Source organism: Melanerpes formicivorus, unplaced genomic scaffold, assembly GCF_026170545.1.
Source record: "Melanerpes formicivorus ecotype bairdi unplaced genomic scaffold, bMelFor1.0.p_v2 SCAF_40, whole genome shotgun sequence".
NCBI lineage: Eukaryota > Metazoa > Chordata > Aves > Piciformes > Picidae > Melanerpes > Melanerpes formicivorus.
Genome location: NW_027142392.1, coordinates 1,692,838 through 1,720,379, shown reverse-complemented (window position 1 = coordinate 1,720,379; position 27,542 = coordinate 1,692,838). Strand labels below are relative to the sequence as shown.

Here is a 27,542-nt window from a genome sequence, read left to right as displayed (position 1 = left end):
GACAGTAGCTAGTCTTTCAGTAGACTCAGTATCACTAAGGTTGGAAGAGACCTCGAAGATCATCAAGTCCAACCTGTCACCACAGACCTCATGACTAGAGTAGGGAGGACACTACTGCCCACTGCAGGCTTGAACTCACGACCTTCCCATTAAGGGTCTTATGCACTACCAACTGAGTCCTTAAATCCTTCTGCTGTGAGGACTGTAACCAGAACATGCACTTAAGAGAACAGGACATCTTCTGGTGGTAGATAGCGAAATAATTGTGTTCAGACTTACGTTAAAACCTTGTCAAAGGCAGGATTGGACAAAGCAAAATACTTCAGTTGTTCACAGAAGTGATTTACATTTTGTTTTTTAATCATTTTTTAGGATTGCTGTGGAAAAGCTTCATAAAATGGACAGTGCTTTTAGAAAACAGCTTGAGTCAATACTGGCAGCTCACCAGGAGGAGCTACTGCGGATGACAAGTGAAAAGGAAAAGGAAATTGAAGCAGCAAATGAAAAAGTAATTTAAATACTAAACTCGTGTTTGCATTTTTGTTCTACAGCTGCTAAAGCAGTGGTGCTTGGAAGTCACCTGTGTGTCTGTCTGACTCATCTCTGGAGTGAAACAGCCCTGGTTTAGTACTCAGTCTTTGCACAGTAAGAAAACTGTACCATCACAAAGGTCAATATTCAAGTGACATGAAGTTGCCTGCTATGTACCTGGTGTGAGTCAACAACTAAACATTTCCTATTTTATACAGGCAAGAATTATGCCAGATAATCTATTTACCTCACTTACACTGGTCTTAACAGTTACTGTTCCTGTCATAGCACTATGGCAAACAGGACCAGAGAAGTGATTGTCTCCCTGTACTCAGCACTAGTGAGGCCACACCTTCAGGACTTAGTTCAGTTTTGGGCCACTCACTACAAGACAGACAATGAGGTGTTGGAGCGTGCCCAGAGAAGGGCAACAAAGCTGATGAAGGTTATGGAGAACAGGTCTGGTGAGGAGCAGCTGAGGGAACTGGGATTGTTTAGTCTGCAGAAAAGGAGGCTGAGGGGCTCTGTACAACTACCTTAAAGGAGGTTGTAGTGAGGTGGGTCTTAGTCTCTTTTGATGGTAACAACTGATAGGATGAGAGGAAGTGCCCCCAAAGAGATTTAGCTTGGACATTAGAAGAAATTTCTTCACTGAAAGGGTTCTCAAATGACTGGAACAGGGTTCTCAAAAGACTGGAACAGGCTTCCCAGGGAGGTGGTTGAATCCCTGTCCCTGGAGGTGTTTCAAAGAGGCAGAGATGTAGTGAAGGACATGGTTTAGCACCAGACTTGATAGGGTTAGAGAATGGTTGGACTCAATGATCTTGAAGGCCTTTTCCAGCTCAAATGTTTCTATGGTTCTGTATACTGCATGCTTCCTTGGTGTGAGAACTGGTGCTTTTCCTGTATGGTGAGTATTTGATACGTTTTGGTATGTTACCAGGTATCTCCTAGCAAATTAATACCTAGGAAATTCTGCTACTGCGTCAGATGTCCAAAACCATCTGTTGCTCATTTAAACATCAGCAATGCAAGAGTGATATGCTTATCAGTGGTAAAAAAATTGCCAAGATGGTATGGGTTTGGGTGTATTAAGGAAAAGCAAGACTTCTGTTTTGATCTGTGTGCTCTCTCAGGTTTACTGCGTTGAAGAAGAAATGCGGCAGCTCCTGCAGGAAACAGCAAGCAGTAAAAAAGCCATGGAAAGCAAACTCAGGCGACTTACAGATGCACTGAATGACATCCAACAAGACCTCTGAAGATGATGAATATGTACACTGAAAATGTGTACACCACCATCCTAAATTTGCACATTGCCATGCACTTTTCCCCGTTTTCTAAAGAGTAAGTTCTTTGTGATGTATTTGGATGGTTCAGCTTATCAACATTTTTACATTGTTTTAATAATAATAAATAGTTCTTTCTAACCTCTGGTTATTTTAACTGCTTTGTTCAAGTGGGTCAAAAAACATACACAGAAGAACAGCATCGTAAGAAATTAGGAGTTTGCATGTTGAATGAGAGGAGCACAACAAGGGCAAGTGGTAGGGTATTGCACCTAGGTATGAATAACCCCATGTATCAGTACAGATATGGGGCTGACCTGCTGGAAGGCAGCTCTCTGGAAAAAGATCTGGGATTCCTGGTGGACAACAGGATTACCATGAGCCAGCAACGTGCCCTTGGGGCCAAGAAGGCAAATGGCATCCTAGGGTGCACCAAGAAGAGTGTGGCGAGAAGGGTGAGGGAAGTTCTTCTCCCCTTCTACTCTGTCCTGGTGAGGCCTCATTTGGAGTAGTGCCCATTTCTGGGCTCCCCAGCTCAAGAAGGGCAGGGAACTGCTTGAAAAGGTACAGCAAAGATTATTAGGGGACTAGAACATCTCTCTTATGAAGAAAGGCTGAGGGACTTGGGGGTTTTTAGTCTAGGGAAGACTGAGGGCAGATCTTACCAATGCTTGTAAATACTTAGTGGCTTGGCAGCCAGAGAATGGAACCAGTCTTTTTTCAGTGGTGATCAGTGACAGGACAAGAGGTAATGGGTGCAAGCTTGAACATAAAAAGTTCCATCTAAACATGAGAAGGAACTTTACTTTGAGGGTGGTAGAGCCTAGAGGTGGTTGAGTCATTCAGAACCCACCTTGATGCCATGTTGTGCAACATGCTTGCTCTGGCAGAGGTCCCTTCCACCCCCTTTCACAGAATCACAGATTCTCTGACAAGAAGGTTGGGCCTTTGCTTCTAAAACAGGAGAGTGAAGTTTTGCTTCACTGGAGTAAAGATTCTTCTAATGAAAGGTCCAAGAATTTACCTGAAAATACATTTAATCTGCTGCAGTTGGTGAAGAATTCATGACTTGTGGCTTGTTTTGCAGCATAGTTTGGTTCTCAGCAGCAATGGGTTTTCCACCAGGCTTTCAAAAGGTAGGAGATAACAGCTTCTTACAGAAGCTAATTGTAAGCCTCATGTTAGTATGATTGTTGTTCATCTCTCAATGGAGACATTACCATCTCCACCTAACTCAGGTATTTCTTTCATTCACTTGTCCTCAGAAGATCCTAAACTGTTACTGCACTACATCATACTCTGAAGGGTTTAGTACTGGAATGGTGAATAAAAAATAGTTACTAGTTGGTATGCTAGTGGAGCTGCTGCTTCTCATCTTGCAGGAGCAGTGCTGACAGAAGCCACTAAGCCAACTTTACTGCCAGTGTGTTCAGAAGCCAGGCCTGAGCACACTGGTACAATCATGAGTGTGTTTCTGTGCCCAGCAGCCCCAGTAAAAGCACCAGTACTAGTAAAAGGCCCTGGCCTTTAGCTAACTGCAAGCTCTGCTGGGCTTCTTACCCACTTGTTATGAAAACCCGCAGTGTGAACCAGAGCTTGGTATCTGCTGCCTCTTTTGAGCTGCAGCCCAAGCGTGGGATGTAACAAAGGCCTTGAAAACATGGCTGAAGGCAAAGGCCAGGGCAGCAAAAACAAGTCGCTGGTGGTCAGAGACTGCTCTCTGACAAAGCACAACCTTGAGAGCTGGGAAAAGACTGCTTTTGCTGCTTAAAAAAAAGCAGCAGCAATGAAGCAAAATAATAAACCAAACCAAAACCAGCCTAACAACTGCTCTGGAAGCAGCCTGGGAAAGCAACACCTCCACTTCACACAGTAAGGTTGTCCAGGGGTGGAGGTGAAGGGCTGGGAATTACCTGCAGACTGTGCAGTCTTATAAAAGAGACTGCAAAGGTATGGGAAAGGGCAGAAAGTAGACACCTACTTCAGTTCTGGCTCTTTACACCCAGAGCTTGCTGGCCCTGGTCCCTAAGATCACCAAGGGCTGTAGGATCTGCTTGGTGGTGATGGTACTGTGCTCTCACAGTTAAGGTGGGATATAGCTGTTCAGGACTGAGTGCTTTGAATCCATGCTAGCTGTTGATAATACAAATTAATATATACTGGTAATGGTTAGCAAGGTGCAAGAACCAGCTCTGAGCACAGATGGGTTAATGAATGTCAGTCTGGTAAATTTCACTGCAAAGTTTAAAATTAGCCCAATTTATTGGTCTGCTGGCATCCCAGTGATCTCTTCATTCCTTGACACAAATATATCAATGTCAGCTAAACACAGAAGAGAATGATTTCTCATTCTGACCTTCTGCTCTACGCATTCCTACTTCTTCAGAAGCCACATTATGTAAGAAAATACTCACCTGGAAAGCTATTGTGTAGTAGTTAAATGGGAATCACTGGTGCAGAAAGGTTGCACCACTTCAGAGTGCTTTTCTGTTGTGTTTATCAAATGTTTCCTTGGGCACTTCTTTTTTGTCTCATTATTTGTCCAAGCTCCACTTTGCGTGAAGTAATTCAATGCTTGGAATCCACCAGGAAAGTAAAAGAACCTACTTCTACCCTAATCCATTATTACTGACTCAGAGGTTTTTTTTCTGCCAGAATTTTCATTCTGAAACTGTTTGCTGATTTCATCATAGGGAGTTGGGGTTGCTGGGTTTAACATAAATTCCTTCTATGCCTTACTTTTTGGCTCTGAAATCCCATACTACAGTACTTGGGTACATGCAAGCAGTAGTGTCTGGATTGTGTAGGGGATTTTATGTCTTAATTCTGCTTTTGGTGCTGTTTCCCTCTGAGTTCCTTAGACCTTTTTAATAGGTATTCCAATTTGTATCTTTAAAATGACAAATTAATATGGTGTAGGTCAAAGCTGTGCCAGGTTTACCCACTCACAAGGATAAATTTTCAGCCTGAGAGTACTGAAAGATATATAATAAACAGCAAACATTAAAAAGTATATAAACTGAATGTGAACTCTGTCAGAGGGAAGGCATGCTCTCCTGCATTAATCACCACAATGAAAATCTTACTCTGTTACTAGGTTCTGCTTTCTTTTCGTTTCCAGACAAGATAATGAATCTGTTTAAATCAATGTTAAATGTGTAATCATTCAGGAATTTCTGTGTTACCCACGACGAGGAAGGAGCAATTTCAAGTCTGGAGAGTCAGAGCACAGGGCAGTGAAAGTAAAAACGAATTGAAAAACAAAACAAAACCAACAAAAAAAAAACAATGAGCTACATCTTATACAGAGTGAAAGAGTCAAAGGGGTATTTTAGCAGGCTGCAGGCTGTCAGCCAAGGGAGGGACGGAGCAGGGGCTCAGTCTGGTTGCTCCTGTACATTTGGCTATTGCTTTGAACATGCTATTATGGGTGAGGTACAGCTCCTATGAGTCTCTGTCCCTCCACAATGTGCTCCATCATGTGAGGTACATAAGGTTCTTTTCCCAGCAGCATTTCATTCTTGAAGTGCGTCTCTTGAATGGTAACTGAAAGCAAGCAGTGTACCTAAGATTTAAGGCCCCGTGTATTTGGACAGGGGTGAAAGGGAGTGGGTAAGCATCAGAAAGCCTCTGGGCAGACCGTCACGTATGGGCCGCGTCCGGCCGCAGGGGATGCGAGAACAGAGTTTCTGATTAATCCATGTCGTTCGGTGAAATGAGTGACAAGGTGCTACTGTGCAGTGGAAAGGAAGGCTTGCGGGGACGCCTCAGGCACCTGCGCCGCAGCCCCCAGGGGCCGGCCCGGCCCGGCCCGCTCAAAGGGGGCAGCCCCCCGCGGCCGAAACATGCCGGTGTCCAGGCAACGGCGGCGTCACTTCCTGCGGCGCCGCCCCTCTCTCCGCAGCCTTCGGGCCGCGGCTCCGTTCCAGGACTCGGCCGTTGCGGCGGTCGCGACACGTGGCGCAGCGGGGTGGTCCCGCTGGCGGCATGGCCGCGGCGGCCGAGGCCGGTGGCGGCGGCGGCAGCAGCAGCCGCCACGAGAAGAGCCTGGGGCTGCTGACCACCAAGTTCGTGTCGCTGCTGCAGGAGGCCAAGGACGGCGTGCTAGACCTCAAAGCGGTGCGAGGGCGGGGCGGGGCGGCGGCGACGACATGGCGGCGGCCTTGCCCGCGGCGCGGGGTCTGCTCCCGCGGCCCCTCCGGGCCTCGCCGGCTCCCACGGCCGGGCCGGCTCCCTGCTCCCTCCCTTCCTTCTTCCTCCTTCCTCTTTCTTGCCCTCCCTCCTTTCCCCCAGTGGCGGGGGATGGTCTGGCCGCTGATGTGCTGCGGCTGCCAGGTGTGGGCTGTCAGGCTCTGCGGCCGGATAAAACGCTCCTCAGCTCCTAAGAGCGTAAAATGTAGCTGCACTGGGGGTTTGGTTTGTTTTTACCCTTCTGCTTTGTCTTGGGCTCTGGCTCGGTGTGCAGGCCGTTATTTAAACCCGTATGTCACCCGTCCCCCACGATGTCCTTTTAGCAGAAGAAAGCAGCGTTGACGAACAGACCCTCGGCTTTTGCAGCCCTTTTATTTATATACGGAAAGGATGGGCAGTTGTCGGGGCGGGCGGCAAATCCTTGTCATCCGCTCCTGCAGCCGTGAGGCGTTGCGCCGCGGCAGCGGGAGCGCTTCCCCGCTGAAACCGTGAGTCGAGCCCACCTTGCACCGGTTCCTCATGGCAGGAGGCCACTGTGGCAGGAGGGACCCTTGGCGTGGTGGCGGCTCCCTGGCTCCCAGCCGCGTCATACCGCGCTAACCCAGGCGCTGCGGCCGTGCCGGGGTCCTCCGGGCTGTCGGGATGCGTGATGTGTCGTGGCAAAAGCGCACTTTGCCTGCCTTGTTGAGGTCTTCACGCTTCTGCCGAGGAGTTACAAGTGCGGTTATAGGCTGGCGTGGTGCTCTGGTTGCTTGGATTCCTTTCTGGAAAACTGAACCCTGTTTGTTGATTGTTCGTGGGCTGCAGGAGGTGAATCGTGTTCTCGGAGGTTTTTTTCTGTGTGCATCCCTGTTGAGGGAGAAAGCGCTACAGTGATCCTCTTCTCGGGAGTGCACCTTCAGGGAGGACACTGATGTGATGTTTATTTCCCCTTTACTTATGCTGTGGTCTGGCCGAATCGATCAACTTCTTAGTACTTAACTGCCACTTTCTTTAGTGAAACAGAATTTGCTTGCATCTCTGAGATTGTTGTGCAGTTTAATATCTGTTACGTTCTGCGAGATGTTCCAGGTCAGTTTGAGAGGCAAAATATACTCAATTTGTACAGGCCAGAAAACTTAGTTTAAGGAGGATTAAGTTGAATAATAAAGTTTGGCCATGTAGAGGGATGGGAAGATGTTTCTCCTTCTTTCATAGTGAGGAAGGTATCCACCCAGAGGGAATGGAAGGGTTAATAGCCAGAGAAAAGTAAGTGGGCATTGCAACTAATCATAGACATTTCTGCTCAAAACCTGTGTTAAGAAACTGGCTTCTGAGTTGCAGGATAGCCTTTGTTGGGAGTAAATACTAACTGAAGTGGGTAGATCTTTGGTACTTTTCATAAATAGTAAGTCAGAGCATATATTTCTGTAACCAGTGCTTCTTATAAATAAGCCACAAATCTAAGGAGAAATGAAAACCAGTGTGCACATTATGTCTGTGTGCTTAGGGAACTGAAGAACCAGTGCAGTCCTGAAAGGGAACAGAGCATTCCAAGAAGTGCTTCACATGGTGAACATCTTCAGGTGTCTCCCTACCAGCAGGTTTGGACTGTCTGATGTTGTGCTGCTTCTGAGTATATCCGTAGAAAAACCAGCAGTGCCTTGTGAAGAAAGCCCAATTTGCAGACACTAAGCGGACCCCTAGCTTTGTGGTTTATCAATTGAGAATGAAAAGCTGTTCTGTAGGACATTTCCTGCTGAGTTTTTGAGACATTATGCTTAAGCAGTCGGTAAGAGGATACTCTGGGACATGTGTTCTGACCCATCACAAAGCTGGGGATGTATCATCCTGTGTGTGAGCACTGCTCCTCACTTTAGGAGCCGAGGGCCCTGTGAGTTCTGAACTCTTTTTGGAAATGCTTTAATACTGGAATTTACTCTGACAACTTGTGAAAGTGAAATTGAGATTTTCTTTTACTTGGAATTTGAATTGGGCAGTGCTTACTTTAACATTCAACAGCTGTTCTCCCATAATTGTATAACTGTCCCAGAATTATGCTGTACAAACAAATCTAGGTATGGAAATAAGCTTAAAACATTAAGGTGTAAGATAGGAGGGAAAGAAAAGTTCCTACATGCAGCAACCCATGAATTGTAGGGAAGAGAGAAAAAGCAAGATGAGTGAGTAAGAGAGACACCACCTGAAATGACTCTCCAGACATGGTGTATTTATTCTCTTCAGCAGCAAGCAGTTGGTTTTGCCTTGATTTCTTAACTGGGCTCAGTTGCTAGCAGAATGCTGTCTCTGCTGCACCCAAGGTTAAAGAGAGGTTCTGATCATCATCAGATGCTCTAAAATCTACTTGTTTGCTATTACCTTTAGAAATGTATTGTCCAGCAGCAAATATGGACTGCCTTACTCTTGCCTTGTTGTACAGGAGAAGGAAAAGCCTCTGTTAAAGGGTAAAGGAATGCAACATTTATGGTGCAGGGATATCCAACACTTTAATGTACAGGTTGCCAAGCGTGCTGCCCGGTTTAAAACTCCCTGTAAATTGGTGACAGTCCTCCTGGGGAGGAGATGTTGTCATCTGCACAGTCCAGAAGATACTTATGACACATGGAGAGCAAGCCAGCGTTGCTGACCCTCCTGCTTTGTTAAGCCTCTCAGTAATGACTCTGCCACAGCACTCTGACAAATTCCTCTGCTCTTCAGCACTCACACAGAGAATGTGGAGCTGATGCTTCCTGCTGCCTTTTGTCAGCTCCCAGGGAGCAAAGGAGTTGTGTGAGAGTGCACCCGAACTCAGTTGCCCTTTTTCTGGTCGGTTGTTTTATTTCTGAGGGTAATTGCGTGTGTGCTCATGCATGCAGCTGCAACTCTGCCGAACAGTCCATTTTCTGTGTTCCAGAGATTGCATGACCTGAGTGCAGCACACTGAAATGTTTGGTTTTTTCCAGTTCAAAACCTGCATGTGAGACACTCATACGGTGTTTGTCTGGGGCACATACTTAAAGTACAAGATGATACTGGAGGGAATGACTAGAGTGCAGCAGCTTTACATGAAAAAGATTTTTATGAAGGGGCTCCAAATGCGAATAATTCAGAGGAAGGAATGTGGAAACTATGTCTAGTCATGTCAGCAGGGCTGTTGTGGTACAGCCTCTTTCTTGCCTTACTCTATCTGCTTCCACCATTGACATAGCCTGAGAAATGATGAGTTTTTAAAGTATATTTTACAACAGAGGGTTTGTCTTGGGAGGCTCTTCTAATTACTGAAGTCGTTAGTGCCTGGTTTGTGTGGAGGAACTGAATGCTTGGACTTAATTTCTGAGCAAAGTGTCTACCAGAAGGTGTCACTTGATAACTGCTAGAGTGTCAAGGAGAAACATTTCAGTAGGTTTTTTAAATGCCTGTGAAACACCTCTCAAAATTTTGAGAGGTATTTAGGTTGCAAGGCTAGAACCAAAAAGCTGATGAATGTCTGGATTGAACTTCCCAGGCTGGCCTCAGTTTGACTTTGTTGAAATTCTCCTTGTAAATAGTTGGAGTTTAACTGTGATTGAATTAGGACTGGTTGTACCAAACACATCTGTTGTCGTATCACTCATTTTCTGAGTCCCTAACCTGGGGTTCTAACCTGGAGAGCAGCCAGACAGAAAGGGACCTAGGGCTACTGATTGACAGCAAGCTGAACATGAGCCAGCAGTGTGCCCAGGTGGCAGAGAAGGCCAATGGCATCCTGGCCTGCATCAGGAATAGTGTGGCCAGCAGGAGCAGGGAAGTCATTGTGCCCCTGTACTCACCACTGGTTAGAACTGTGTCCAGTTCTGGGCCCCTCAGTTTAAGGAGGACATTGAGACACTTGAATGTGTCCAGAGACACATTGCCTTGAGCACAGCCCTATGAGAAGAGGCTGAGGGAGCTGGGATTGTTTAGCCTGGAGAAGAGGAGGCTCAGGGGAGGCCTTATTGCTCTCTACAACTACCTGAAGGGAGGTTGTAGCCGGTAGGGGTTGATCTCTTCTCCTAGGCAACTGGCACCAGAACAAGAGGACACAGTCTCAAGCTGCACCGGGGAGGTTTAGGCTGGATGTTAGGAAGAAGCTCCTCACAGAGGGAGTTGTTAGCTATAGGAATGTGCTGCCCAGGGAGGTGGTTGAGTCATTGTCCCTGGAGGTGTTCAAAAAGGGATTGGATGTAGCACTTGAAACCATGGTTTAGTAGTCCTGAGGCCGTGGGTGACAGGTTGGATTTGATGATCTTTGAGGTCTTTTCCAACCTTACTGATCCTATGGTTTGCAGCAGTGGTGAATCTCCACTAGTGCTGTCAGTGGCAGCTATCGTGTGCTGCCTGTTCCTTGCAACAAGAGAGACAGCTTGTAAAAAATCTGCCTCTGAAGACTGTAAAATGTACAGGGTCTTGGTTAAACATTGCACCATCAATTTTGTCACTTCTTAGATTTTGAAGGCCTCTTATAACTGTTCTAAGGTAAGGAGAGGCTTTAATCTCTAGCTTGCTTTATTTTTTTTCCTTTTAATTTTGCTTTTAGCAAAAAAAGCCCCAACCAAAACCTGAATTAAAATGGTATTACTGAGTTCTAGTAATTAACTTTCTAATAGGAAAATGTCATTTCTTTGGAAGATTAGTGAGTTTATGGTTCAGAAAGCACCATAAAAGGAGTTTTATGGACTTTGCTATTAAATGGATTTGGCTTTCCATCTTATTTGTGTTTGTCTCAGGTTGTACTCTTTACATGGAGTGCTTTACTAAAAGTGTTAATTTAGTAGGTTGTTGGAGAAAAGGAAATAAATCATTATGTTCCTAAAGTGGAATTTAGTTGGCTTTACACATGAGTTCAGATTTGGGGTGCAGAAGTCTTTGACTTTATTGTCTGTATTTTTCTTTCTCTTTTTTTCCTTTTAATCTGTTTAATACACATAGTGCCTTGTAATCACTGTGTCTGAGGGCAGAGTAGTTACAGAGTCAGACTCCTCTTTGCTTTCTCTCCTTTTTGCCTAATTTTTTGAGCCTGGGCTGCTTTACAGCATCAAAGGGCTGAGGGTATGGAAAGCACCACTAGCACAAATTTGCTTATTTTCTCTTAAGTCTTTGCAGCAGGTACTTAAAAGTCTTCATGGAGAGAGTTACAGCATGAAGCAGACTGCTTCCTGTGCCTGACACCACTTTGTGTTGCGTGATGAGCAGTGGCAGCTTACAGACACACACAGAACCTAGCTAGCTGTCATGTCAAAGTGATGGTGTGACAGTGGTGAGCAACCCTGTGAGCTGTACCAGGGTCCTGGGGTCTGGGAAACAGGTCTTGGTACTCAGTGTGGCAGATTGAGTGAGCCAAGTACCCTGAGTGGATTCCTCCAGTGAAATGTTAAGAGGACAATACTGGGTTGAAGTCTTTCAGCTCTCCTTGAGTCGACCTTGTGTACTCCAGCACAGTTTAATCCAAACAAAGACTGCAGTACCTTGAGCATCAACAGAAGGAATAACAAACAGTACATCGCTGGCTTCAGAAGCTTGCTCCACTGTGGGACATTGCTATCTGCCTTCCCTGCAGCAAGTGTGAACCCTCAGGAGGGGAGGCCTGCTGGCCTTCAGCGAGGTGACTCTTCTCAGCATGCTTTGTAGCCATATATGCAGGTGCTGAACTTTTGAACTGATGATTGAGCTTCTGGATCTTGAGGAGCTGAAAGCTTCTCCCTTCAGAATGACATTAGCTGGCATTTTTCCAGGGGAATGTCTTTAACTGTCTTTTGCCCTCAGTGTGCAAGCTGCTGATATTCATTGTTCTTCCCTTGGCAGGCTGCTGATACCCTGGCTGTGAGGCAAAAGAGAAGGATCTATGATATCACCAACGTTTTGGAGGGGATCGATCTCATTGAGAAGAAGTCAAAAAACAGCATTCAGTGGAAGTAAGCCATGTCAATTCTGCAAATATTCATGTGCTCAAGAGCAACTAAAGTTGCCTCTTTGAACTTCTTCTCCTGACTAGATATGACTTGGTAAAGTTAACATTACACTCATCAATGAGCAACACTGCATTTTAGAATTACAGTAGAGTTGCAAAATGAACTTTGTCATCCTTTTGACTTGCATCTCTGATAAACAGAGTCAAAGCTAAAGCATACAGGAGAGAAGTCATCAGAAAATTCATAGTGCTACTTTATAACTAGCATTTATAGTTGAAAACCTATTCTAGGTGAATATGGGAAGGGATACACTACCTCCTTACTCTCCTGTAGACCGTACCTGTTTTCTCACTAAAAGCAAAAGCTCAAGCTAAAAGTTAGCAGGGAAGGAGAAAGGGTCTGTAAACCACTCCAGTGCAGGGAAAAAAAGCCCCACCTACATTCCAAAAGAAAATACATTTTGGTAGAGGGGAGTTCCATCTGAAGTCTAAGAATTTTCTCTTTTTTTGGTTAAAACAATGATGGGAGGGTAAAACCTTCCTGCCTTCATATTCAATATTAGTGGATTTTCAGAATGTTGAAAATAGCCCTTTGTTATCTGTGCATTTGCTTTAGATTGTCACTTGTTTCATGAACCCTTGTACCTTTTTTAAGAGGAGTAGGTGCTGGTTGCAATACAAAAGAAGTCATAGACAGGCTGAGATATCTAGAAGCTGAAATTGAAGATCTAGAGCTAAAAGAAAAAGAACTGGATCAGCAGAAACTGTGGCTTCAACAAAGTATCAAGAATGTCATGGATGACTCTACAAACCACCAATATCCTTTAAAATTAATTGTCTGCATCGTGGCAGTAGATGTAAAGCAAGAGTTAGTGTGGGTAATGGATAAAGCACAGTGTAGTCCATTTTATCCACAATCAGGGAAAAGCAAATATTTGGTTCTGATTTTGGTTCAAACTGAAAGAAAATATAAATGTTGGTTACATTACTACAAGTTTTAAGTATCAATTTCATGTTGCTTTAAGAAATACATTCCTTGACATCAATTACATTTTCATATGTCACCCATGAAGATATCTGCAGCTGCTTCAATGGTAAGTTGCTTCTAGGCTTCAAGTCTCAATTCCCTTCAAGTGAGAGATTTGCTGATCTTCCTGTTGAAAACCAGCATGCTAACCAACCTCTCTCTTTTTCCCCCTGCAAGCATTTTCAATACAGAAGTATTCAGTAGTGATCAGTACTAAGTAGATGTCTCTCATATGTTCATGGCTAGCAAGTTTTGGTGTTCTGTAGTTGTAGTCACAGATTGTACAGAATGGAAACTCAGCTGGTTTTGGAGTACTGTTTTCAGATGGGGTTTTATTGTAGTCATACTTTGCAGCAGCTTGCCTCTGGCTGTTGGTGGAAACAGGGATAGGATATGTTGGTCCAACCCATCAGAAAGACCAGAGAGGTCCAAATTTCATAATGTTTTCTGGTGGCATCTGTGGCCTGAGGGAGCTGCTAATGATGCTATATATGAATGGAGTCAGCTGAAGTTCAAAGATGGGGCACTGAGACTAAATAAAGAAGATTCCTTTTCTTCAGGAGGTTTGAAGGAACTGCCAAGAACTGCAGGCAGAAGTTTCTTCCCCTTACCTCCTCTCCTGATCCTGGGGAACACAAGGGAAGACTGTTACTTATCCTCTAGCTACACTCATGACCATCTCTTTCTTTTTTGCCATGAGGAAGCTTGGGTTTGGTTTGGAATAAAAATGGAAGATTAGAGAACCACTATGATGATTAACAAAGCTGAGCTCTTCCTAAAAGGTTTTGACAAGATGTAAAGCACCTAGTATCACAAGATGTAAAGCACCTAGTACACCAGTCACATAGTACCTCATGTATGAATACAGAATTAACCAGGTATGTGTCCCTTAGGAGGCAGAGAGAAGGATTATCCCAAGTGTGGACAAAGGGGGAAATGATGTGCAGGTAGGTGAATGAGCTGCAGTGTAAGGCAGGTTGTGCCGTGGTGTAGATGTAGTTGTGATCTTCTGACTTTAACCAATGTATTTTAGTGCACGTAGCAAGCCCTTGCTGAGTCTGATAGCCAGCTGTTACATCCCAGCTGGAGCTGTGAGCTTAGACACTTGGAAGTGCTGGCACTGAAGATGATCTAATGATCTTCCTTCTGTTAAATCTGCCTGTACTACCACCATTCTTCAAAGCCATAAAGTGAGCTGGGCCAGAGAGCTGGTTTAGCTGAAAAAGAGACTTGTTAAATATCTTCACCTCACATTAACCTGTACTACTAGGAGTCTGGGGGACTGTAACAGACAGGTAAAGGAAGTGGTAAATCTTGTACTGCTCTGAGAAAAAATTATGCAACTGAGTATTGGAATTCTGTGATGTTGATGTTCTGTGATACACTTGGATCTTGCAGGGACTGTGCAAGTCCCACCACAAGTTTATTTGTGCCAGAATGATGCAGTGTTTTAAGTGGCCTTAGAGCACTGCTGTACCATTTGAGTGGATACCATGCCAGACTTCAGGAAAATATGCACACTTAACACTTTGTTAAAAATTGCTCTTTAACCAGGAGACACACTTCTAGCAATTCAAGCACCTTGTGGTACACAGCTAGAAGTACCTATACCCGAAATGGTATGTACTGCTTCTAGTTTACCTAAGTGTTGTAGAGGGAGAGTGGAAACGGAGACCTACATTAGAGTGGAGGATTTGTCTCTATCTGTGTGTAAGAAATAAACAGATGGTTTCAACTGAGAAGGGAGAGGCTGGGTGGGAAGAAGTAGATTTTGTTCACCTAAATAGACTAATGGTAACTCTGCTTTTCTGTTAAAAGTAAGATAGAATGGTGGGTTTCCTTGCCCTCTCTTCTCCCTTGCTTTTAAATATTGCAGCTTTCCAAATCAGGTATCACTGTCATGAATTTCCTTGGAAACTTACTAGCAGTGACTTTCCCATGGCAAATTTCTAGGTTGTATTTTAAAAACAGATCTCTTCTTATGAAAACTTTTTGATTTAATGATAGGTTTAGATTTAATTTTAGTCTCATGGTGTACTAGACTGGACAGAGAAATGGACTGCAGTCTTGCTTTAGCCAAAGGCTTAAATGGACAAGATCACACAGTATCACTAAGGTTGGAAGAGACCTCAAAGATCATCGAGTCCAACCTGTCACCACAGACCTCATGACTAGACCATGGCACCAAGTACCACATCCAATCCCCTCTTGAACACCTCCAGGGATGGTGACTCCACCACCTCCCTGGGCAGCACATTCCAATGTCGAATTACTCTCCTGGTGAAGAACTTCCTTCTCACCTCGAGCCTAAACTTCCCCTGGTGCAGCTTGAGACTGTGTCCTCTTGTTCTGGTGCTGGTTGCCTGGGAGAAGAGACCAACCCCTTCCTGGCTACAACCACCCTTCAGGTAGTTGTAGAGACCAATGAGGTCACCCCTGAGCCTCCTGTTTTCCAGGCTAAACAATCCCAGCTCCCTCAGGCCTCTCCTCACAGGGCTTGTGCTCAAGGCCTCTCCCCAGCCTTGTTGCCCTTCCCTGGACACCTTCAAGTGTCTTGATGCCCTTAAACAGAGGGGCCCAGAACTGGACACAGTACTCAAGGTGCAGCCTAAAGAGATCAAAAGGAGGAGGCCAAATTTCTTACCTCTGACCATCTTCAGTTTGTTGTAGTTGGTTGGTTGTTGTTGGTTGGTTTTTGTTTGGGTTGGGGTTTCTGTTGCAATGCCCTTTTTCTTTAGAAAAGGTTGATGTAGTTGGGAGAGAGCCCTGCATGAAGCATGATACTTTGGTAGAAGGCAGAAATCCACCTGACAATTTTCACAAGCTATTTTTAGTGAGACTAAGCACAGCCCAGTATCCTAGGAGCATCCAAAGAGAGAACCATGAAGCCTATCAGTGCTCTCTCTGGATCTGCTGGAGCCAGTTCAGGCAGTGGTGAGGTTCTTTGTGGGACCAAGCTGCGATCTATTTTTGGCTTTTTTTTCCCTCAAGGACTAAACCAGCTGATCTTTAGTCTTCACCACAAAGTTCAGATTGGATGTTTTTGCTTTAGTTCCCCTTCCTCAAAGCTCCTTTGCCACTTTTTCTCCTTTTTTTTTTTTTCCTAGAACATACTTAGTGCAAACCTCTTTGTTCCATTAGCCACTGTGGAATCAGCAGTCTCATTGAGACTCTGCTAGAGGAAGCCAGCCCTAGCTGCATTGCTTAAGTAATTTAGCAATGATTTTATCAGGAAAGACTGAGGGAGCTGGGATTGCTCAGCCTGGAGGAGACTCAGGGGTGACCTTATCACTCTCTACAACTACCTGAAGGGAGGTTGTAGACAGGCAGAGGTTGGTCTCTTCTCCCAGGCAGCCAGCACCAGAACAAGAGGACACAGTCTCAGGCTGCGCCGGGGGAGGTTCAGGTTGGATGTTAGGAAGAAGTTCTATACAGAGAGAGTGATTGGCCATTGGAATGTGCTGCCCAAGGAGGTGGTGGAGTCGCCGTCATTGGAGGTGTTCAGGAGGAGACTTGATGGGGTGCTTGGTGCCATGGGTTAGTTGTTTGGGTGGGTTGGATTGGTTGATGGGTTGGACACAATGATCTTGAAGGTCTCTTCCAACCTGGTTTGGTTTATTCTAAATAAAGGTTTATTCAAAAGAAGGCAAATCAGCTCAGAAGTTGTTTCTGTTGACTCATGATCTTGGGTTTACACAGTCTAGGTGAGATCCAAATGGTTTTGGATGCTTGGTCCCAACTAAAGCTGCATTTAAAAGGAAGACATGTACAGAAATTCTTATTCGTCATTGTTGTTACTGTTGGGATGTAGCCCTTGTGTAGGTCTCATGTACCTGAATTCAAGAGTTAGTAGTTAACTTTCTTTGGGAAATATCTCTGCATTTCTTGTTATATTCTGTGAAGTTCTCAAGGAACAGTAATGTTCATGGTATACCACCTTTACAGGGACAGAATGGACAGAAGAAATACCAGATCAATCTTAAAAGTAGTTCAGGACCTATCCATGTGCTGCTTATTAATAAGAAATCAAGCTCCTCCAAGCCCATGGTGTTTCCAGTTCCTCCACCTGATGACCTTGCACAGCCCCCACCTCAACCTGCAGCTGCATCAACTCCCCTTAAAGCTGCTACAGCTCCTCAGAGTCCACCAGAGGAACACAATCTGAACCAAGGACAGGAGTTACCACAAACATCAGATGCAGACACAACATCGGGTGGGTCTGGGGTTTTTCCTACCTCTGGTGGGTGGGGGAGGAAGGGAACTGGAGGGAAAGACAAAACTGTTAGAAAAGGTGGTAGATAAAGATGAAAAATGTGCATAGCATAGCAACTGTCTGTGAAGAAAGTATCCCAAGGTCTGACTAACAGCTCTCAGGATGTTACAGAGGAGCCTCCTCCTCTTCTGTCTGGTGAAACAGATTCTTCCCTTGTAGCTTATCATCTTATACCAAACAGGTGTTGGCTGTGATCCTGTTAATTATTCTGAGGTGCTTCTCCAGAATGCAGGCTGGGACGGAACTGCCAGCTTCCAAGGGAGGATATGATTTGAACATGTACCTTTTAATGAGACAGATTATACAGGCATCAGTTCCAGCTGTTGTGTCACAAGGTCACTTACCTTCTTCCACATAGCCACAGTGAGAGACTGCCTAAATATCAGGTATTTTTTTCATCATCATAGTAGGGTAGTAGGGAAAGATATAAGAAAATGCTGTCAGTGTTAGACTGCGTTTCTAAGGCTCCTGATTGAATTGTGTCTGTGACTTTGGGAGGGGAGACTCCTCTCGCCTCATCCCAGACACTGGCCAAGTTCTCCTCAAAAGACAAGGCTGAATGCAGGCGTTTTGTGTAATGAGACTTCTGTTCTTGCAGAGGGCTGTGTGCGGCAGAGCAGTACCACCTCAGCAGCTCCTTACTCCAGCCTTCCAGAGCCTGTGCTGTACCCCAGCCTTGCAGGGGATGTCGCCCAAGGTACAAGTAGCTCCAACGACTACCAGGGCTTGCTGCCCCTGGATGTTAACTGTATTCTCAAGCCAAACTCATTCGACATAGCCAAGATGGAGGAGCCCACAGGTAGGAAGCAGTAGTTACTGTTGAGAAGTTTTTATGAGTTCCCCAAGCCCTCCTTTGCAATAAGGCTTGTGTAGCACAGAGGGAACAGCAGACCTCTCTTTCTCTCTCAATTAAGCCACTGAGACGGCTCCAAGTAGCAAAATCATTTTGAGCACCAAATTAGCCTCACACTGTACGTGGCCCTAGGGTTACAAGGGATCAGTGGGTGAAATGTATCAGGAAACTCAAGGGGACAAAGATTCACCTACATTATATATACACAGTGTATTAGTTCCCTGCAGCAGCTGGTGTGTCCTGGGGCTGTGTAACACAGACATGGACACATGCCTGTCTTTCACAGGGAACATCGGTGGGGATATCATTGATGAGCTCATGTCTTCTGACGGTGAGTATTTGGCATCTGTTCTAATAACCCCAAGTAGCAGCATGGGTTTTGTGTGAACAGCACTCTTGGCAGTTGTCTGGTAAATCTGATGCCAAGGGTCAGTATGAAACTAATTCTTTCCCCTCCACTTTCCCCTCCATCTTTGTCATTCCTGTCTTTGCTCCCCTTTCCATTCCCTGCAAGTTTGACTTAACAATCAAAATGTGAAAGCCTTAATCCATCCTTACATGCATGAGTAACCCAGCAGCCCATAATTCAGGATCAAATAAAGAACAGGCTGATGAGTGAAGTGCTGCCTTGGGTGGGGTGGGTAGAAAATAACCTGGCTTAATTCTGCTCTGCCTCAAGCTTCCTGCAGGGGCTTTGAGTAAACATTTCAGACCTCTGAAATGCAGACTGGGCAGCCATGCTACACTGACAGAACAGAAATGCCACCCATTTCTGCTCTTGCACCCCATGGGCCATGAGTGCAGACCTAAACCACACTTAGTAAGTTACACTCCCTGCTGTGCCACTCTGTCACTGAGGTACCAAGAGGTGAACTCAGCTGGTATTGTTCCTCTTGCCCTGTAGACATACTGCTGTGAGCAGCCTGTGCCAATACCTGCCTTTCAAGCAGACAACCTCAGGGCTTATCCAGCAAGAATTATGTAGTTAAGAGATCTGAGGGTCAAGGCAGGATGAGGTGTGCCAGTACATGGCTAAAATGGAAAGAACAGAGCAGGGGCAGCGTGCTCAGCTCTGCTGCACTAGGTGAGCGTTCCTGAGGTGCAGCAGGGGGGGGCTGAGGCTTCCCTTCTTGCATCCCTTCCCCAAAGACAGCTTCAAGTGCACACAGGAAACTGCTAACTTCCATGTTTAATATGTAGGGATAATGGCATCTTCCTTACTTTAAATGTTAACTATTTGAAGGCTCTGGGCAGCCTGATCTAGTGTGGGGTGTCCCTGCCCATGGCAGGGGGGTTGGAACTAGATGATCCTTGTGGTCCCTTCCAACCCTGAATGAAACTATGAAACTATGAAGGCTGACACTTGTGATGCTGCAAGAACACAAAACAATTATAAACAATGTCTTTCTCATGGGAGTTCCAAAAGCTGCTCAGGAGCTCCTTTGCTATGGAAGGACAAATTCAGTCTGTATTCCACAGCTGTCACTCCATTCCAGCAAATCCTCTTGAGAGGGGGGAAAAAAATGTAGACATGGCACTTAACTGCCTTAAATTGAAGGCAATGCACATATCCCCAGCAGGTTCCTAGCATGCTTGTCAGATTATTGAGCCTCTTTAAGTGACTAAAACTAACCCTGATACTGGTGGCAACAAAGACAATGAATGATGAGATAGGGCTGATGTTCCACAAGTTTTTTAATTGAAACTAAACTATTCCTGCTTTACAGTTTTCCCTCTCTTACGACTCTCTCCTACTCCCGGAGATGACTACAACTTTAACCTGGATGATAATGAAGGAGTCTGTGATCTCTTTGATGTGCAGATACTAAATTATTAGATATTGTGTCAACCAGACTACTTATCTACCTCTAACTATAACATTCTAGACTTCTTCATAACCTGAGTATTTGAATAATGAATGTATAACTTCTTAGTTCACTGACTCTGGGAGTATATTTCCTTTTGCTTCCTTTACTTCACAAAACAAATTCAACAACCAGAAAAAAAACAAAACAACAACAAAAGGGCTTCTAGGAAAAAAAATCTGGCATGTTTTTCTCACCAGAGTGTTACCTGTGTAATCCAGTTCTTTGGAGTTTTCTTAAGTAAGGAAAGTGAAAAATGCTTTATAGCCTTTTGGTCATTTTTTTACAGAAATGATTAGGCTGCTTGCTCAGTTTAACAGCATTTCCTTCCAAGCTTTACTGCCAAGAAGCTTCTTACTATTTTAAACCTTTCCATCAGTTTTGAAGCTTTCACTGCCAAGCTGAAGAGTGAAGGGTATCCACTCGAGTTACGAGAAGTTGTTTCAGTGAACCAATTTTGTGAAGTGCCTTCTGTTTTAGCACTTTAAGTTTCTCACACTGACTTCTGACATTCCACTTTCCTAGAAGATAGGGAAGGTCTGTTTGTAGTTTGTATTGAAGTGTGCCAATACTTGTATATTAATGAGATTGGTTTTTTTTAATAAAACTGTACAAACACAGCCCTGACTCCGGGTGATCTTCTTCCTTGCAACCTCCACTGTCCATCATTCGTTACAACTGAGAGAGCAGGCTTGTGGCAGCATCCACGTTTGCTGGTTCCTCTTCCAGATCTGTGGAAACCTGCAAAGAAATGAGTTTCAGTTGGAAGGAGAAAGCAGGATCTTTTTTGTCTGCTTGGAAAACAAGCCACTCATAAACACCTCTTCTCTGAAAGATTAGTTTGCCTTTATGTTGTTAACTTTGGCTGGTTTTGCAGTTACAGTTCACTAATGTGGGGGATTACAGACTTCACTAAACTTGCCAGATAAGCAGTTAATACTGCAGGAGAAGGCATCATGCCAACAACATAATGTACAGGGCCAAAGGGATATAGCCTCAGCTTTAGGGCTGGAGTGCTCTCACCACCATTTGTGTGGCTTTGGTGTGACCATATGCAGCACTCTGGCACGTACAGCCAGCATAGGAGTGCTGCTATAGTCCAGACTCCTTCCTTCCTGCAAACAAAACTAGCAGGGGCAGGGCTGCTGGCACCAGCTGCCCTGGAAGCTTTGAACAGCCTCCTCCTGCTGGCAACATTGTCACCTGTGTTTCAGTTTTCCCGCAGCCTCTCCTTCAGTTATTTGGCACTTGTTTTGTTGCTCACAGCTGTAAGGAAAATTGATCACCCCAGGCACAACAAACAACACTCTGCTTGTGTCCACTTTTCCCAACTTCCTCTCTCTACTTCCCCCAACAGCCAAAAGGGATTCAGCCCTACCTTATCCCAGCCCTCTGCTTTCTCCCTCCCCCAAACCATGCCAGGAGCATCAGTTAGCATAAGGAGCCAGTAGCAAAGAGCTCATCAGTTAATTATTTCTTGCACAAGGCTGCACGTAGCCCTGTTTAATAGACAAAGGAAGACAAGTAAAACACTGTCTTGAACCCTAAGTGCTACAGGCAAGAGCTCTGCTGCAGCACCTGCTGTTTCAGGGGCTGGAATGTGAAGGCTCAAGAATGAGGGAAAGCAGCAGAGCTGTTTGATTCAAAGCACTCTCAGGTGTTACAGGCAGAGAACAGCCAGGTTCATGCTTTCTGTGTATTCACACTGAAACCCAAGTCTCAAATCAAGGGCCTGTTTTAAAAAGAATCAATTAAACCCCAGCTAGAACATAATTTAACAATGTTTTGGAAGCATGCTCCAGATTGCCTGCCCACCCTCTCCTCTTCAGCAGTCACATAGCACTCAAGCGTGCTAATCAGATTTCAGCACTGCCAGCCAGCTGGACTTCAGGAAGTTGGGCCTAGAGCTTGCAAGCATCACTGCGTGCAGGCAGAGCCAGAAAATAATGCTCTGAACATGCAGGTTCCTTTGCTTTCTGCAGCTCTGAGGAGGGAAATGAAAGTTACCTTCTGACTCTTCTGAGGCTCTGCTGCAGTGCCTTTTGATAGGTGCTGTACTTCCTTCTGAACTTCAGCAAATGCCTTATTTATTGTGCTGACCTTCTCAGCGTTTCTAATGTTTATCTGGAAGGAAAACCAAATACAGACAATGGTAGTTTGACATAAATCCCACAGGCAGGTGAAATGGTACCCATTTTGTGCAACTACTGCACAGCATATGCATAGCTTTTTAGTAGGTTTCCCTGTTACTTCATTGCAGCAGCCAGTCATGTACAACTAATGTTCTGATACATAAAATATTCTGAAAGCAGTTAAACTTGTTCTATTGGAAAGAGAGCCCACAGTCACCCAGAAACAGAACACTAAGAAAACAATAATCAGGCTCCAGCCAGGCCCTGCTGTACCACCCTCAGCAGCAATTAGCTGGAGGGGACTTCCAGGGAGGGCTCCTTCCTTCATTTTTGTGGTGGCTGGATGCCAGCTCCTCACCACAGCTGTTCTATCACTCCTCAACTGAACAGGGGAGAGAAAATACAATGAAGGCTCATGGGTCAAGGTAAGTACAAGGAAGATCACCCACCAAACACTGTCATGGGCAAACCAGACTCAATTGGGGAAAATGAATTTATTGACAAATCAGAGAAGGATAAGCAATAGAACCAAATCATAAAACACCTTCCTCCCACCCTCCCTTCTTCCCAGGCTCAACTTTGCTCTCCATCTCTCTACCTCCTGCCCCACCACCAGCACAGGGTGACAGGCAACAGGGGTTGCAGTCACTTTATCACACATCTCTGTTGCTCCTTCCTCCTCAGCAGGAGGACTCTTCACACTCCTCCCCTGCTCCATCATGGAGTCATTCCCATGGGAGACAGTCCTCCACAAACCAACATGAGTTCTTCCCACAGGCTACAGTTTCTCATGAATTGCTCCAGTGTGGCTCCTTTCTACAGGGTCTAGTCCTTCAGGACCAGATTGCTCCAGCATGGGTCCCTGTGGGGTCACAAGTCAGACAAGTAGACTTGCTCTTATGTGACCTCCTCTCTCTCCACAGGTTCACAAGTCCTGCCTGGAGCCTACTCCAGCACAGGCTTCCCACAGGGTCCAGCTGCTCCAGCATAGGGTCCTTCCCATTTAACCTTCCTAAGCTTTGTGAGGCAGCCTTATTATGGTATTCACCATATTCTGCAGTGCCTGGAGCATCTCCTCCCCCTCCTGTTTCATTTGCCTTGGTGTCTGCACAGTTGTTTCATTCAGACATTCTCACTCTTCTGACTGCTGTTGCCCAGCCATTTTTTAATTCCTTTTTAATTCCTTTCTCACAGGGGCCCTACCACCATCACTGATGGCCTTGGCCAGTGGTGGGTCCAGCTTGAAGCCAGCTAGCATTAGCAGCTTCTCACAGAAGACCCCTTGCTACCAGAACCTTGCCACACAAACCCAGTATCATTGGTACTGGATCTTGCCATCTTTCAGTTCTTCCAGTAGTTTGTCTGTCAAGACCACACCTTGCATTCCTACTCATTCATACTACAGCTTTGGCCAACAATGTCTACCAGATTTTGCTCTGGTATTTAAAGCAACTTCCATGGCCACAGCAAATCAGGATGGTCCCAGGACACCTCAGCCTCACAAGTCTGCCTTCCTAAGTTACCTCAGCAAAGATGCCTGCTTTTGAAGAGGAAGAACTAAGGCACATGCTGTGCTCTGGGTACAGTTACCCGCGATAAAGGAGTAGGGTGAGTGCAAAGGAAGGTTCAGCTGATCTCAGCCCTAGCACCTGCTGCTTCTGAAGCACCACACTTGGCACAGGACCATAGCCAGATAATGGCCTGTTACATTACATCACAAAGGCTCCAGAAGCAATGCTCATGCATCTTCAGGAAACCCAATTTCAGCATACATGCTGCTGTTCCAATGGCTACCCCTGCACCGTACCTCTCAGCAGCTGACAGAGGCAGCAGCAAAGCCAGAGTGGTCACATGTGTCTTGGCCTTCAAAGCTTCCATAACTACAGAGCATGCAGACAGAGACAAGAACTCCACTTACTCTGAATGATTAAGGGAAACATCAGGTAGGAGGCAGTGGGAGGCTGGCAGAACAGGCCTGCTCAGATTAGCACTTCAGCTCATAATGAACTGGACAGTGACTTGAGAAACAGGGACTCAGCAACTAACTCAGAGCGAAGGGGACCGTGGGCAGTGGCATCTACAAAGGTCTCAGCTCTTCCCTTAGCTCCTTGCCTTCAGCCTCACAGGGCTGCTGAAAGGATCCCATCAGTTCCAGTATCTGATACTCCCAGCTACTCTGGAAGGACTCTTCCAGAGAAAGAGGCTCTACAGCTACCACCTGTGTCTCCATCAGAAGTTGTTTAGTTATAAAGAGCTTTCATGTGTTAAACACATTTTTCTGAGCATCTCCCAATGCTGCTTAAGGAGAAGTAAATCCCCAGAGTCTTAATGAATTAAATACAGCTTCAAACACAAGGAATAAAATTTTACTCCTAATGAGCTGCTGACTTCTCATGAATATGCTTTATAAAACCTGTTCTCCCTTTACTATACAAACCCCTCCAGACTAAGTGGAGATGTGACACCAGCAACATGAAATGGTTTGTTTCCAAAGTTTGCTGCCTTCCTGTCTGTCTACCAGATCAACTTGTCAAGTGGCTTGAGCTTGCAGGAGGAAATTTGAAAGGGCCTTTTTTTAGAGCTGCTATTTAACTCTGCTTGCCCAACAGACTGCAACTAAACCTAATGGGCAGAGTAAGCCACTACCTGTCTGCTTCTAATATCAAATGCCCTTCTGGAGGGACCAGCTAAACTCTCAGCAGATCACACAGCTCAGGCTGGAAGCAAGGTCTGAGAAGATACCATATAACTTGTTACTACCAAGAGGAAAACTCTGGCTTCAAGCACCTCCAATCCTCTTCCCTGATACTGCTCCCAGCCACACAACCTCTCTCCCCACCCTGGGCAATGTGGTGCTCTCCAGGCATGAAAAAGATAAAGAGACTTTTTGTCTCTTTGTTTGGTTTTACTTTTTCATTGCATTGTTGTGCTGAAACAGCTCACAGAAGGGTTTGCAGTCCATCACAGTCCATCTAAGGTGCTAGAACAGGAAAACCTGGAACTGAGAGCAAAACATAAGGCAGTCCATCTTCCTACACCTGTTCACTGAACCATGCTGACACAGTTTTACTTAACAGCTGAGACAAAATGAACAGCTGCTGGATCTGAAAAGGCTCCATCCTTTCTGATTCTTTCCCCAGAATGTGCTTCCCTTTGCACTCATCCATAACTGAGTTTGTTCAACTCACCAACCCAGCACAAACAAATGCAAAATGCCATTTTAGTTGCTTTTGCTCTGATCTAGCAAGTTAAACCAACTAATAAGTGATGAGTTCCTGAGCCAGAATCAACAAGACCTGTGGGCACAAAGCCTCAAACCTGCTAATGGGGGCTCGGAACATGACAGGACTTCCCCCTGCAGCACCTATGCTCAGTGGTTTGGATCAAGCCACTCTGTTAAACCATATCCTGAATTACACCATCAGTGACACTGCAAATGTTGTCTAGTGAACATAAACTCATTGAGCTGCTGGTGTTGTCTTTAGCATCTCATTCCCTAGGACATGCTGAGATACTATCAGACACTTCCTGAATGACTCCTTTCAAGGAGAACAGTTTGAAGTCTTATGAGGCACATGCCTGCAGGAGATTAGCCAAACATCTTATGCTTCTCCTTTTGATCATGATGACATCCAATACAAAACCAATTTTCAGGTGGAAAATGTGTACTTTGCAGTTTTGTACCCAGAAGGATGCTGTCCATAAACCAGCTCTATTTAGTCAGTCACAGAATCATCGAATGGTTTGGGTTGGAAGAGACTTTTAAAGGCCATCTAGTCCAACCCCGCTGGAAAGAGCTGGGACATCTGCAACCAGAGCAGGCTGCTCAGAGTTGATCCAACCTAACTCAGAATGCCACCCTCAGCGCAAAAAGGTTCTTCATTTCATCTAGTGTAAATCTCCCCTCTTTAAAGCCCCTTGTCCCGTTGCAACAAGGCCTGTTAAAATCTTTCGCATAAGCCTCCTTTAAGAACTTAAAAACCTAAGAGAAAAGGCCGCACCGGCCCGGCCGGTCCGGCGGAAACCGCAGGGAAGCGGCCGGGCCTGCCAGGCCCAAGCCTCGGCTGCGGCTCACAGGCGACGCAGCAGAACCGAGGCTCTCCGCCCGGCACTCACCTGCTTCAGCCCGGAGGTGACGGGTCGCGCCTTGCCCCTGGTCTTGGCCTTGACGGCACCGCTGCGGGCGATATGGAAGACGCTTGCCGACTTGGCAGCCCGCGAACGACTCTTCCCCATGGCGGCCACAGCACTCCGGCGCCTGACGATGACGTCACATCGGCGCGCCAGAGAAACCGCCAATCCTCATTTCCAGCACTGCCGGGAGGTAGGGCCGAGCCGCGCCAGCAGGGGGCGCTGGCACCCTACCGCCCGCCGCCCGCCTCTGTCTGTGCCTGGACATGGCGACGGGGACGGGAGCGGGACGGGGCATGGGAACGAGAATGGGAACAGTAAAAGGAATGGGCGCGGGAAGGGGAATGGGAACAGGAGCGGGGCGAGGTCCCGGTCACAGTAGTTAGTCCCTATCTGCCGCACCTTCTGACGCTCTCGCAAGCATGGCCGAACTCAGTTTTCCGCGCCTAGTGTCCAGGGAAACGCCGCGGTGCCAAACACGTGTCTAGCAGTGCCCGAAACGCCGGGTGTACCAGAAATAAACAAGTGCAGAGCGGGCTGCGAGAAGCCCTTCTGTGTCTCGGCCCCGCGTGTGAAACGTGCATCCCTTCCAGCCCCATGCAATCTGAATCTGTTCATCTGTAGTGGATTCCCCTACACTGGTCAGTTTCAAGACTCAGCTTTGACAGGGTCATGGACCATCACATTTAAACTACACAATCATCTAGGAAGGCTGGACCAGATGATCGTTGGGGTGCCAGCCAGGCCGGGCAGTGGGGGCCGAGCAGATGCCTTTGCCTTACTGTGGCTGAGTAGCTCACGGAATCCTTTGGGCTGGTGAAAACCTTTAACATCACCTGACCAGCAGATCCAAGCAGATGAGGCCCTCCATAGGCAAATAGAAGCAGCTTCCAGGTCACAAGCCCTGGTCCTCATGGGTGATTTCAACCACCCGGACATCTGCTGGAGGGACAACACAGCAAGGCACCAGCAATCCAGGATGTTCCTGGACTGCATAGAAGACAACTTCCTCCTCCAAATGGTGGAGGAACCAACAAGAAATGGTGCTATGCTGGACCTTGTTCTCACCAACAGGGAAGGGCTGGTAAGCAATGTGAGGCTCATAGACGGCCTTGGCTGCAGTGACCATGAAGCAGTTGAATTTAACATCCTCAGGGCAATCAGGAGGAAGTATTCCAAGCTCATGACCCTAGACTTTAGGCATGCAGATTTTGATCGCTTCAGGGATCTGCTAGCCAAAGTGTCATGGGACAAAGCCCTGGAGGGAAGAGGGACCCAGGACAGCTGGTCAGTATTCAAGGACCACCTCCTCTGTGTCCAGGAGCTCTGTGTACCAACAAAGAGAAAA

The 27,542-nt window shown here is 46.0% G+C and overlaps 3 protein-coding genes across 5 annotated transcripts in view; 2 read left to right on the top strand and 1 right to left on the bottom strand.

Moving 5' to 3' along the window:
• The window catches only part of LRRCC1 (leucine rich repeat and coiled-coil centrosomal protein 1), a 32,468-nt gene extending 20,581 nt beyond the window's left edge, over positions 1-11,887 (top strand). The window contains exons 18-20 of one of the 2 annotated variants that reach the window (XR_010989746.1): positions 373-508; positions 1,668-1,875; positions 11,808-11,887. Coding sequence is in view for 1 of the 2 variants with exons in the window: in XM_068158533.1 (XP_068014634.1) it covers positions 373-508; positions 1,668-1,790 (259 nt within the window). In the remaining variant the exon portion in view is untranslated. Of the gene's footprint in view, positions 1-372; positions 509-1,667; positions 1,959-11,807 lie in introns of those variants that run through there. The other variant, XM_068158533.1, reaches the window with a different exon arrangement.
• Positions 5,716-20,551, top strand: E2F5 (E2F transcription factor 5). 2 transcript variants are annotated; one of them, XM_068158535.1, is made up of 9 exons: positions 5,716-5,936; positions 11,808-11,917; positions 12,569-12,732; positions 12,966-13,007; positions 14,495-14,559; positions 16,886-17,153; positions 17,812-17,910; positions 18,353-18,397; positions 19,794-20,551. In XM_068158535.1, the coding sequence occupies exons 1-9, from the start codon at positions 5,805-5,807 to the stop codon at positions 19,901-19,903; spliced, it is 1,035 nt and encodes a 344-aa protein (XP_068014636.1). In that variant the 5' UTR covers positions 5,716-5,804; the 3' UTR covers positions 19,904-20,551. The 2 variants fall into 2 exon arrangements, with proteins under 2 accessions (XP_068014636.1, XP_068014635.1); XM_068158534.1 differs by having other exon boundaries at positions 17,812-18,012.
• On the bottom strand, positions 20,018-26,335 carry RBIS (ribosomal biogenesis factor). The gene is made up of 3 exons (XM_068158536.1): positions 26,180-26,335; positions 21,939-22,055; positions 20,018-20,672 (listed from the first exon to the last, which is right to left on the bottom strand). Exons 1-3 carry the CDS (start codon positions 26,297-26,299, stop codon positions 20,604-20,606), a joined length of 306 nt encoding a protein of 101 aa, XP_068014637.1. The 5' UTR covers positions 26,300-26,335; the 3' UTR covers positions 20,018-20,603.
• Between the last annotated feature and the right edge of the window lie 1,207 nt (positions 26,336-27,542).